General features: G+C 38.9%; 1 protein-coding gene across 1 annotated transcript in view; it reads left to right on the forward strand.

Annotated features, from left to right (window-relative positions):
• Positions 1-6,000, forward strand: part of RASA1 (RAS p21 protein activator 1) — a 111,791-nt gene extending 105,791 nt beyond the window's left edge. The window contains exons 24-25 of the mRNA XM_034774895.1: positions 837-971; positions 5,003-6,000. Coding sequence (XP_034630786.1) covers positions 837-971; positions 5,003-5,086 — 219 coding nt within the window. The 3' untranslated portion in view covers positions 5,087-6,000. The remainder of the gene's footprint in view (positions 1-836; positions 972-5,002) is intronic.
• The last annotated feature ends 7,708 nt before the right edge of the window (positions 6,001-13,708 follow it).

Genomic DNA, 13,708 nt, shown 5'->3' on the forward strand with positions numbered 1-13,708 from the left:
CTTAATACCATGCAAATGCTATAACAGGAGTAGCAGTGCGTATAAGACTTTACTTTTCAGGAATCTCAGTTTTAGAGGATTGATTCGGGAAAGCATGAAAATTTGTGCCTAAATGCTTTGCTGAATAGGGATGCTGTCATGAATTGGAGCCTAAATAAGTAACTTTGGAAGATACTTCTTACTATTTTTTTGATACATAGTCAATAGAAATTGCTATTTACAAGGGTTACTGAGTCACTGATTTATTATTTTAATGGTATCTGATTACTGTATACTGGTCCACCACTGTTTTCATTAACTTGCCAGTTAATTTCTGCTCTCCCATTTTTGCTGTTGCTATCTTTGAATATAGAAAATTAAATAAATGGATGCATCATCTCTAGCTTGAGGGGAAGAGGTAGAGAGCATGAAAATGCCACCCAGAGAATCCCTTGCTAGCCAATTCAAAGAGGTAGCCTAGATGGCAACACCAGATCATTTTCCTTTCAGCTGAAAGAGAAATTGGTGCATTAGTGATCAGCAACACTGGAGTGGCCATTCCAATTAAGTACAGGGGATGCAATATAGGAGTAGGCTCTAACTACATTCAGATATTTTTTTAAGAGCTAAATAATAATATTGGTGGAGTGAGGGCAAATAATTGGTATCAGAGCATGAGTAGAAAGCTTGGCTAACTGAGAATGATATGATGAATGTTATGATGCAACTGCCTGCAGTATTGAAAGTAATGTGTTGCACAATACAGTTGATTAGTGGAGAGAAGTGTAATGGAACTTTCTTTGCTATTTTATGAATACTTTTGAATTCTAAACACACTTTTATCATTCTTGTTAAAGAATGTACCTGAACTTCCAGACACTACAGAGCATTCTAGAACTGACTTGTCTCGTGATCTAGCAGCCTTACATGAGATTTGTGTGGCACATTCAGATGAGCTTCGGACGCTCAGTAATGAGCGAGGCGTAATGCAGGTAAGAGTTGTTATAGCAGAAAGCCCCCATCTCAGATAGTTGAAATTTTTTACACTAAGCACTGATGCAAATTTAATAATACTTATTTGATATTTCTGTACTAAGGAGTTAAGATAAATAGCTTTAGATAGGTTACTTCATCAGTATAATGTTAGGAGGATGAGGTAGCTCTAAAGGTAAATACTGTTCTGTTCACTCAAAATGGCTAGAAGTGCTCTGTAGCAAAACCAAAAAGTCTTTTAAGTGCCTGGAGGAGGCCTGCTTACCAGAAACCAGTTTTCCCTCTCTGATAGGTTCTGAGGGCTACTAATATGGTATATGCTTTTTTTTTTCTATTTAGAAAAGTGAATGTTGTTTGTTATCTTTTCAACTGCTATTTCATTTCAGTTTCTTGGTTTGTATTATCTTTGAAAGCAAAAGATGCAAGTTTTTCTTTTCCAGTAAGAAAACTCTCTGGACCTTCAATAATTGTTCTGCTTAAACTTTATAATATAATATAAATTATAATAATTAGGGCTGTTGATTAATCCCAGTTAACTCATGTGATTAACTAAAAAAAATAATTACGATTAAAAAAATTAATTGCAGTTTTAATTACACTGTTAAACAATAGAATACCAATTGAAATTTATTAAATATTTTGGATGTTTTTCTACATTTTCAAATATATTCTGTGTTGTAATTAAAATCAAAATGTATATTATTTTTATTACAAATATTTGCACTGTAAAAATAAAAGAAATAGTATTTTAAATTCACCTCATACAAGTACTTTAGTGTAATCTCTTTGTCGTGAAAGTGCAACTTACAAATGTAGATTTTTTTTTTTTTTTTGGTTACATAACTGCACTCAAAAACAAAACAGTGTAAAAGTTCAGAGCCTACAGGTCCACTCAGTCCTACTTTTTGTTCATCCAATTGCTAAGACAAACAAACAAAGTTTGTTTACAGGAGATAATGCTGCCCTCTTATTATTTACATCACCAGAAAGTGAGAATAGGCACTTTTGTAGGAATTTACGTGCCAGATATGCTAAACATTTGTATGCCACTTCATGCTTCAACCACCATTCCAGAGGCCATGCTTCCATGCTGATGACGTTCATTAAAAAAATTATGCGTTAATTAAACTTGTGACTGAATTCCTAGGGGGGAGAATTGGATGTCCCCTGCTCTATTTTAGATGCATTCTGCCATATATTTCGTGTTATAGCAGTCTCGGATGATGGCCCACCACATGTTGTTCATTTTAAGAACTCTTTCACTGCAGATTTCACAAAACGCAAAAAAGGTACCAATGTGCGATTTCTAGAGATAGCTACAGGTTTAAGGTTTAAGAATCTGAAGTGCCTTCCAAAATCTGAGAGGGACGAGGTGTGGAGCATGCTTTTAGAGCAACACTTCAATGCGGAAACTACAGAACCCAAACCGCCAAAAAAGAAAATCAACCTTCTGTTGGTGGCATTTGACTCAGATAAAGAAAATGAACATGCGTCAGTCTGCACTGCTTTGAATTGTTATCGAGCAGAACTCCTCAATAGCTTGGACGTGTGTCCCCTGGAGTGGTGGTTGAAGCATGAAGGGACGTATGAATCTTTAGCGCATCTGCCACGTGAATATCTTGCGACGCCAGCTACAACAGTGCCACGAGAACGCCTGTTCTCGCTTTCAGGTGACATTGTAAACAAGAAGCAGGCAGCATTATCTCCTGCAAATGTAAACAAACTTGTTTGTCTGAGCGAGTGGCTGAACAAGAAGTAGGACTGAGTGGACTTGAAGGCTGTAAAATTTTACGTTTGTTTTTGAATGCAGGGTTTTTTGTACATAATTCCACATTTGTAAATTCAACTTTCGTGATAGAGATTGCACTACACTACTTGTATTTGGTGAATTGAAAAATACAATTTCTTTTGTTTTTTTACAGTGCAAATACTTGTAATAAAAATAAATATAAAGTGAGCACTGTACACTTTGTATTCTATGTTGTAATTGAAATCAATAAATTTGAAAACGTAGAAAACATCCAAAAATATTTAAATGGTATTCTATTATTGTTTAACAGTGCAATTAATCATGATTAATTTTTTTAATTGCTTGACAGCCCTAATAATAATATAATTATAATATAATATTCATTTTAACTTTCACTGCCCTGAGCCATCTCAAATTTCACAGATAACAAGCAGTATTAGTCTTTGGACTACTAACTGCAAAGAGCAATCTTTTTATTGTTAGAGTTCCCCCACTAGGCAATTCTAGTTACTACACTGTATGAAACAAGTATTGCTGGCTGCTATAGTGGAGTGTACAGAAAAGTGTAATTTAATTAGTCCAAGTACTGCCTTCTCGTGCCCTATATAAGCTGTTAGTGAAAGACAATTGGAAAATACTTCACTTCCATATCACTAGTTCAAATCCAGTCCAGGTTAAAACCAAATTTCAGTGGCCTATGAGAAAAGTCACTCAGTCAATCCACTATATTGACTAACGTGTATAGCCAGCTATGACCGGGGTACCAGGGAGTGACGCTGAAGTTACAAAGCTGCAAAGAATGGGGCAGACAATCCCCAAAGCTGGTGAATATTTCAAAACTTAGATTTACCAAACCAGCAAAAAACAGCTTCTATAATACCTTACTGGTTACCCAGAGACCAACAACACACTTCCCTTAAAGCAACCTAGCCTTAGGCCTCCACCCCAGACACCCAAGTCAAATATGATGAGGATTACTGAAAATCTTATTCATCATATAAGAAAGTTTACCGATCCCAAACGATTGGACACATTATCTCCCAGGTTAACGAATACTTCAGATCTTACCCAAATACATGCTTACAGCCAATTCTTATTAACTAAACTAAAATGTATTAAAAAAGAAAAGTGAGAGTGTATTGGTTAAAAGATAAATATACGTACAGACATGAGATCACATTTATAGTAGAGATGGTGAGCTTTGTAGTTGCAAAGAGTTCTTTCAGAATTAGTCCATAGGTTATAGTCCAATGGCCTTATTTAGGGTGATCCAGATAGGACTGGAGGTCTCAGTCTTATGACTAATAAGGCGGGATTGGGGAAGCTTTCATTAAAATGGTGTTGGTGTGTGTGTGTGTGTGTGTGTGTGTGTGTGTGTGGCTATAGACATGGGGACATGGTTGTCAGTTTGACACCTGTTCTTGAACACTACTTTAAGCAGCATAAAATAAACTAAAACACCTTTTTGGAGAGAATCTGAAGTATTTGAGGGTTGTGGATGTGCTATTGTAGCTTTTTTGATATGTGTGTATTCCTGTAAGTGAAGTTTAATTCCTTTAAGGAAAATTTTCTAAACCCCTATTTCTGGTGGGGAAGGAAAAGACCTGGCACTTGAGAACCACAGCATGAGGCAGTTGAGGACTTTTCAGTTAAGTGCTACAGACCACTTTCTGCCGTAGTAACCTACAATTCTACCCTGAAAAGTGAATATGTAAAAATTGCACCTTTTCTGCATAATTGCTCCAGTTGCATCTGGTTATTTTAGTAACTAAATTCAGTCTTTACATCTGTTAATCCTGTGGAGCCAACCCCCAAAAGAGTAAACTGTATTTTATCCTTTATGTGCATTGTTTCAGTTGCCTGTCCAAATTCTGTTCTTATCTGTGAGGTAACTAAGAACTCATCTTAGCGTAAAAAATCCTTTTCACTGATGTTTGAGAAGGAGAGAACTCGACTTTTATATCCGAGCTTAAGTTTGTAATTAAAAAAAAATAAATAAACATTTTAAATTTAGACTGTTGGTGTATTTCTCTCTCTACGTCAAATGTTATTTTTACAGTCACATTTCAGCTCAGGGCATTGCTTTAAAGACCAAGGAGTCGGATCAGTTCTTTCATTTTACTTTAAACTGTGTAATAGAAGGCTGTGCACACTAATGTATAAAAGCAAGTCTCATGAAGAAGTTTACATAGAAATGTATCTAGAAAATTTGGTTTCCTGATGTGATATTTTCCTAATTATTTGTGCATAATATTACTATTATTGACTTTCTTTCTACAGCATGTCTTAAAGAAGCTTCTAGCTATTACAGAACTGCTTCAGCAAAAACAAAATCAGTATTCAGTGTCTAATAACATCAGGTAGCAGCCTTCTACCTAGACTTCTTCATGGATCCAGCATGCCCAACATGGCAACTCACACAATATCACTTCCTTCTTGCTCTTGCCAAAAATAGCACACCTTTTTCACATTCCCAGTGATGTGTGAACTATGCAAAAAGAAAACAAAGATTCTGTTGGGGAATATTTCTACCAGCAGCTTTTTAAGCTATCTGTGCAGGATGTTTGCACTTTTTTCCACATGGAACCAATTTTCACAACCTCTGAGCCTTGATGTACAGATCACCTTCCACAAAGAAAATGCTGTGACTGTGTCTTGAACTTTAAAAGTCATTTTCAACACCTTGCCAAAGTTTTGCTGTCTGGAAAAGAATTTATAGTCAACTGACAAGGAACAAAACACATTATTTTGACAGCTACGTATAACTGGATTGAAAACGTTTCTTACTGTAATTTGACTGGTTACAATTATGACTTTGACTGTTCAACCACTTTAATTTGTATTTACAGTTTCAAGAATTTGACATTATCGTAGGAACAATCTTTTGCTGTACACTTTTTATACCATGCTGTTTCTCTTGCTGGAATTATGTTGAAAGAGAATATGCAGAATGGGTCTCGTCAGCTTTATTTTTTAATGTGCCATTGATTCTGTCTATTTGAATAATTCTTCCATCAAGGATTGTATATCCAGATAAATCACAATGCTTTTGTAAAATGTTTACAACAGTAAATAATTTGAACTCAATAAATTTATTGATCATTGTATCAGACATGCATGCATTCATTAAACCCTTTTATAAAGTATAGCGTGGTTGGAGTGTTGTGTAATGTAAGTCAGACATGATTTCTATAACTGTTGGAAAATACTTTTTAAGTGTTTCAAAAATCAGTTTTTCAAATAAAATCAATTTGTAGTTAGAATCTCTGACAACTGGATAAATTTGAATTTTTGAAGTTTGTTTTGTGAACTTGTTCTTTGTAGTCTACTTACATGCAAAGCAAACCTTCAGAGTGAACATTTCAAACTCATCTTGCCTATTTTTAGCAGGGGACCTCAAAATAGCAGCTGTTGTTTCATACTCTCCTCTGATATCCAGCCACAAAAGGATAAGTGGGAGTTTCGATGTACCAACTCAGTTTCAGTGTTTTTGCTTATGGTTGTTTTTTTATTAGGACTTTTGATTAATCTCAGTTAACTCATGTGATTAACTCTAATTAATCTTGATTAAAAAAATTAATCATGATTAAACGCGGTTTTAATCCTATTGTTAAGCAATAGAATACCAATTGAAATGTATTAAATATTTTTGGATATTTTTCTACATTTTCAAATACATTGATTTCAATTACAACACAGAATATAAAGTGTACAGTGCTCACTTTGTATTGTTTTTATTACAAATACTTGCACTGTAAAAATGATAAAAGAAATAGTATTTTGCAGTTCATCTCATAGAAGTACTGTAGTGCAATTTCTTTATTATGAAAGTGCAACTTATAAATATAGATTTTTTTTTTGTTACATAACTGCACTCAAAAACAAAACAATGTAAAACTTTAGAGCTTACAAGTCCACTCAGTCCTTCGTCTCGTTCAGCCAATCGCTAAGACAAAAAAGTTTGTTTACACTTATGGGAGATAATGCTGACTGCTTCTTATTTACAATGTCGCCTGAAAGTGAGAACAGGCGTTCCCATGGCACTTTTGTAGCCAGCATTGCAAGGTATTTACATTCCAGATATGCTGAACATTCGCATCATAGGCGCCAACTTCCCCTCTGCACGGTGGGTGCTTGACCCTGCCCCTACTCCACCCCCATTCCAGCCCTTCCCCAAAGTCACTGCCCCACCTGCCTTTTCCCAGCCCCGCCCCCATTCCACCCGCTTCCCCCAAGACCCCACCCTGCCTCTTCTCCACCTCCACCCCTGAGCGTGCCGCATCCGCTCCTCCCCCTCCCTCCAGGAATGTCCTAAGCACTGCCAAACAGCTGTTAGGCGGTGGGCGGGGAGTGGGAAGCGCTGGAGGAGTGGGGACACAGCACGCTGGAGGGGTGGAAGAGGAGGAGGGAGCTTGGCTGCTGGTGGGTGCGGAGCACCCGCTAATTTTTCCCTGTTCCCACATTCTGCCATATATTTCATGTTATAGAAGTCTCGGATGATGACCTAGCACATGTTGTTCATTTTAAAAACACTTTCACTGCAGATTTAACACAAGGCAAAGAAGGTACCAATGTGAGATTTCTAAAAATAGCTACAGCACTTGTTCCAAGGTTTAAGAATCTGAAGTGCCTTCCAGAATCTGAGAGGGACAAGATGTGGAGCATGCTTTCAGAAGTCTTAAAAGAGCAACACTCCAATGCAGAAACTATAGAACCCGAACCATCAAAAAAGAAAATCAACCTTGCTGGTGTCATCTAACTCAGGTAATGAAAATGAACATATGTTGGTCTGCACTGCTTTGGATCATTGTCAAGCAGAACCCATCATAAGCATGGATGTCTCTCTTCTGGAATGGTGGTGGAAGCACGAAGGGACATATGACTCTTTAGTGCATCTGGCACGTAAATATCTTGCAACACTAGCTACAACAGTGCCATGTGAATACTTGTTCTCACTTTCAGGTGACATTGTAAACAAGAAGCGGTCAGCATTAACTCCTGCACATGTAAACAACATTTTGTCTGAGTGATTGGCTGAACAAGAAGTAGGACTGAATGGACTTTCAGGCTGTAAAGTTAGACATTTTATTTTCGAATGCAGTTATTTTTTGTACATAATTGTACATTTGTAAGTTCAACTTTCATGATAGAGATTGCACTGCAGTACTTCTATTAAGTGAATTGAAAAATACTATTTTTATTTTTACAGTACAACTATTTATAATAAAAATAAATATAAAGTGAGCACTGTGCACTTTGTATTCTGTGTTGAAATTGAAATCAATATATTTGAAAATATGGAAAACATCCAAAAATATTTAAATAAATGGTATTCTATTGTTTAACAGCGCGATCAATCATGCAATTAATTTTTTTAATTACATGATTAATTTTTTATACTTGTGAGAATTCTTCATGTTGAAACTAAAGTACGAAATATCTCCCTATAATGCAACAAAAATGGATATTTCCAGCATTTGTATTCAAAACTATTCTGTTTGTGTAACAATTAAATAGTCCTCTAAGCTGAGTCTTGAGATGAATTGACAAACACAATTGATCGGAAAGACAGTCAAACATCACTGGACTTGGCAACATTTTATTTTTATTTTTTATAATTTTGACTTTATTTTTAAGCACATCTTATGTATTTATCTATGTAATTGTTCACAGTTGAAGGAAGTTATGGGGATGTCAGATAATAAGTAATGACAGTGAGATTCAAAAATTTAAAGCCTTAACTATTAAAACATAAATTGTCACCCTCACATGGCAAACTATATAAAGTAAATATCCTTAAATCAAACTTTACCTTCTCAAGCAGCGTTTTTCTTTCTTAAATTTTGATTATCTTCATTGGAAACTTTTTTTCAGTCTGTGTATGGTGGAATTGATGTTAACTGACGTTCATCGCTAAAAATCTAATCCTTCCAAGTCTAGTTATAACACCATTATTCCAGAATGAGGGAGGGGGAACATGGGCGAGGGAGTGGGAGAGAAGAGGAAACAGATGGGTAGAGAGATGGTAGCAGTGTTACCGAAAAACTGGTAGAGCTACTGGATGCTGCCATTTTCCTTTCATTTTTGAGGGGTAGAGGACATCAGTGTGGTAGGAGGGACTCGGCAGATATTAAGCCAGGTAACTGGAGTACCTACAGCAGAAGATCTTCTAGGACAGGAGCAAGTTGGACAGCTTCAGAGAATAGATCAGGAAGGTAAATAGGGATGTGTGGCCTTAAAACAATATTCTAGTGAAAAATTAGCTTAATCTGCATGTACAAGTAAGAAAGCATGTACCAATATCTGAACAGGTAAGATTGGAGAACTTTTTTTGAGAGTATGGACTTTCAGTAAGCAAGGTGTAAAGTTAAACGTGAAGTAGTCATTCATGTTAATGTGATAATGGTAGGATGCAGGCCATGTCTAAATGAACTGGAAGTTGATAGCTGAAAGAGCTAGCGCTGTCTGAAGCTCATTTCTTTTGCCAAATAAGATGTCAGTTTTTGGTAGGTGATAGTGTGGGGTTTGTTAGAATTTATGTATTATTCTGATTTATATACTGTGCTGTTTATGTACTGCTTTGTGAAGTTTATGGGTCCATGGTCATGGTCAAGTTGTTGTTTGGACTCCATTTTGTGCGTCCTTTTGGTTGGGTCTTTGACGCCTTTTCTCCCAATGGCAGGAAGAAAAGTGCGGGAAAAGGTCACATGCCCAAGTTTATTTAAGGCCAGCGCGTTCAGCATTTGGGGCTGTCCACCACAGAGGCAGACAATGCCTAGTTCTGCGCGCACATTGAGAGGCAAGAGTCTTCACGAGATACCTACCTGAAGACCATCGCAGGGTATCCTGATCCACCTTCAGTCTGTGTCCCTCTTGTCATCCCATCTAAGGCAGTTACAGGTCTGGAATCCAGCAACTGCCGCAGTAGTCTGCAGTCACAACCAGCTGTCTGCCTTTCCATCTGAGTTGCCAGTGAAAGTCATTTCCTGCAAGTAAAGGAGTTCCCATAGCTTGCCAAGGGTAGAAGGGAGCCGGTCTTTAAGCCCTTTTGGGTCAAACCTCTGAGCTATTATTCTGTTGCCTTCGTTAATTTGTTTAATTTTAATAAATCTTAGTAAATCTATCAATACACTGGGTTATTTTTACTTACCTCATGAGTTTTAAAAAGTGATGGAGATATTTATTCGGGTCCGAACCTTAGTCTTACTTATCTGTTACAGAGTTTTGAGGTAACAGTTATGGTGACCACAGCAGGACCCAGTTTAAAACCCTGTCTAAAACTGCCGCTTTTAACTGCCACTCAGAGCCCCCTCTTAAGTTGTCCATTCTTTACATTATTGTCTGCTCAGGAAAGGTTTGAGAGAAAAAAAGGTCCATTGACCTGCAGGGGAGTGCCATTTCTGCTCGGCCGCTGACACACAGACTTTGTGGGAGGTGCTGAGAGATGCCTCAGAATCTGCTCTGTGTACCCGCATCGGCCAGAAGGTTCAGGAAGCACAGTAAAGCCCCGGCTCAATGGACCCAGCAAGATTGGCAGACTCTGGCCTTTGTGGCCCGGTGAACGCTGCCGGTTCTAGTTCCAAGGAAGCCTGGTGAGAGCAACGAGCCAGTGCTGACGGTGAGCTCTGTTGTATCAGCACTCTGGCTGTGACAGCCCGGTGAGTGCAAGACACGTGCTGGCTTTGTAAGCCCAGCGGACAGGAAAGGGCACCAGCCACTCCGGCCTGGTGGGCATGGATAGGCTCGGAAATCGAGAGCTATCAGAGGAATAGAAAGGCTCTGGTCTCTCTGTGATAAGCTGAACATTTTTGTGGGTAAGACATCAGCTGACAGGGTAAGATGGCAGTAAAGGTTTTTGGATCAACCGGATGGACAAGGCAGATTAATAAAAACTCCCTTGAATTTTGTGTCAACTTTATTTGGGAAAAATCAGAACCCATGGGAAAAGAACTTATTTTCAGGGGAAAATGCATTGGGTAAATGTAAACATGGGAGAGATTTGTGATCTCTCAGCCCTCCCCTAGTAAGAAAACCAAGAAAAGAGCCGCCTTATACGGTCTAGTAATGGTAGCTAAAGAGCTAGACGAACAGGTGAAACTCCACCAAGAGTCTGCTTCCAAAGCTCAAGGACAAGTAAATGGTGAGGAAGCTGAGTTAGAAACCACATCAGCTCTAACATTAAATCAAGCACTGCAGATAAACCAATTAGAAGAACAAATCAAAGAATGAAATGGAAATTTAATAAAAAGAAAATTACATACTGGCAAAGAAATTAAGATTCCCAGGCTGCAATAAGAGGGCTGATGAAGGAGGTGACAAAAGTCAAAGACTACTGGGAATCATACTCTGTGAGATCATAGAATACACATGTTAAAAGAGAAACTGAAAAGATCACAAGGGGACAAGGGGTTATAAGTGCCATCCATACTGATGCCTTAAGGGGGTATGAGTGTGAAAGGGAAATAGCACTTCCGGATTACAGTGATAGCTATACTCTGCCATCTGCCTCAAAGAGGTCATGAGATCTCAGGTAGAGGAGGAGGGGAGGAAATATCCTCCAAATGCACCAGTTACCACCACAGTGGTATGGGCCCAACAAAGCACCTGAAACATGCTATGAAATTCGTGCACTAGGGCCAGAACAAGTTAGGGCAATGGGTAAGAACATGGGACCCCTTATTAAAGAAAATGTCCTGGACTGGCTTGTGAAAATTAGCAGCGTAGCCGGTATCAGCAAAGAGGACACTGTCACCCTGATAAGAGAGTGCATGAATGGGGAAGATGTTGGGGCTCTGCCAAGTGAAGTCTAGCTAGCTAATGTAGATGAATTGATAGATATCTACATAGCAGTAACCAAACTACACTATCCCATGAGAATCTCTTGGGTAAAATGTACTCTGACAGACAGAAATTAAATGAAAGACCAGAGAAATGTCATGCTAGAAAGCATTTGTTATATTGGCTTACTGGAATGTCACCAGTCATAAATGGAGTGGCAACATATGACACCCCTGAATTCAGGGAGCTGTTAGTGCAAGGTGTACTATGAGCACAGAGAATAACTATGGGACCAGCTAACCCCAGGGTAACTAGCCTCAAAGAATTAGAAATCTGAGCTCAGGAAACTTATGAATTACAACACAATGCTTACCCTGGCTCTGGGAACAAGAAAAAAGTAGCTGCAATCAAAGGTGCTGACAGTAAGAAGGTCAGTGAATTCAAAGGAAAAGGGAATAATGATTCAGCCAACACTCGAGATTCCAATTACAATCGAGCTGCTGCAAATGAAATGAAGGAATTTAGATCAGTCCTGTGGAAAAGGCTCTTAAAATATGAAGCCTGAGATCAAATCGATCACCTTCCCACACAGGAGCTGTTTAGGAGGTTGTCTAAGTACGAGGGAGACAATTCAACAGCAAATGCAGTGACTCCTCCGAGACCAAGGGAGATGCAAAACTCCTTATGAGGGTGCCAAACTCTCCCTCCCCCTTCATATGTGGCACCTATTAACGACAAATGGGGAGACCAGTGGTGGACATCTGCCTGGTAGGGGAGTTTGGTAAAATACAGCAAACAATGCTGCTAGACATTGGTGCCACAATGTCGATAGTCTCTACCAGGGCAGCTCCACTAATCAAAAAGCTTCCCATCCAAGAGATCAAGGTGCTAGAAGGCTATAATGTCAGAGAGACAGTTCCCTTCTCAAAACACAACCTGTATATAATAGGAACATTAATGATGGAGGCCACCTTTGGGATGCAGAGGCTAGATGGGCATGGCATCCTGGAGGTAGATATACTGAAGAAATTGAATATGATTGTGGACATCCCAAATCAGATGTTAATCCAGGGGAAGGAAGATTTACAGTGTCTGCCTCACACCGTGTGGACACTTTGAAAGCTCCAACCGAGATTGGGATTCCTTCATGGGAGAAGATCTAGCTCAGGTCACCAGCAAATATCCCCACGTCTTTGCTAAGAACAAGTTGAACTGTGGTAAGATCCAAACAGAAATCATGGTAGAGGATCCAGAGCTGAGGCCACAGAGACAGTACAAATATTCGCAAGCAGCCCAGGAGGGGGATCCGGAGTACCATTGTCTCGTTAAAAGAACAAGGAGTCCTTGTCGAAACTGCCAGTGTCTATAATGCTCCAATATGGCCGGTTGCATCGTGATGTATGGTACAAATTCACATTCACATATGATAATCAGCAGTTAACATTCACAAGGATACCACAATGCACCCTCGCTTTGTCATAGAAATGTGACAAGAATGTGGAAACACTTGAGCCATAAGACAAGGTCATCAGTTATGTGGATGACATTGTAGCCACAAAATCAAGAGAAGAAAATCTAAAAGTCTTAGATGCGGTATTTGACGGTCGTTCAAGAGACTGGATTTCTCATCAGTTCACAGAAGGCACAGTTGTTAAAACAGCAAGTGACTTATTTCGGAGTAGAACTAGTAATACACGGACACCGATCAGACGCAAGTAGAATAGTGCTTATCTGCAAGTTGTCAGCTCTGCGTGATATCACTCCTTTGAGGTCCTTTTTATGCCTTATGGGATTCTCAAGAGACTTTATAGATGGGTACGTGGAGATTGCTCAACCCCTCTGTGCCCTGCTCAGAAAAGGACAAGATTGGATCTGGGGAGACTGAGAGCAAGAAGCTATTTGTAAACGTAAACAAGCTTTTGTACAAGCCCCTGTGCTCGCATACCCGCATCCTAAAAAGCCATTTCATCTGCAACTCACCACTATGGGACAAGGGCTGAGCGTTGTCTTGCTACAACAGAGTGGTGCAAGTCTTAAGCCTGTAGCCTATGGATCAAAACATCTGTCTGAGATTGAAAAGAGGTACTCGCCCTATGAGAGAGAGAGTTTGGCTTTTATCTGGTCCCTGAAACATTGGGAATATCTTATCAGGATGGACCCAGTGGTGCTATGGACAACGCATATGTCCATACATTGTCTTGTCTAGAA

Source organism: Trachemys scripta, chromosome 6 (genome assembly GCF_013100865.1).
Source record: "Trachemys scripta elegans isolate TJP31775 chromosome 6, CAS_Tse_1.0, whole genome shotgun sequence".
NCBI classification, from domain to species: domain Eukaryota; kingdom Metazoa; phylum Chordata; order Testudines; family Emydidae; genus Trachemys; species Trachemys scripta.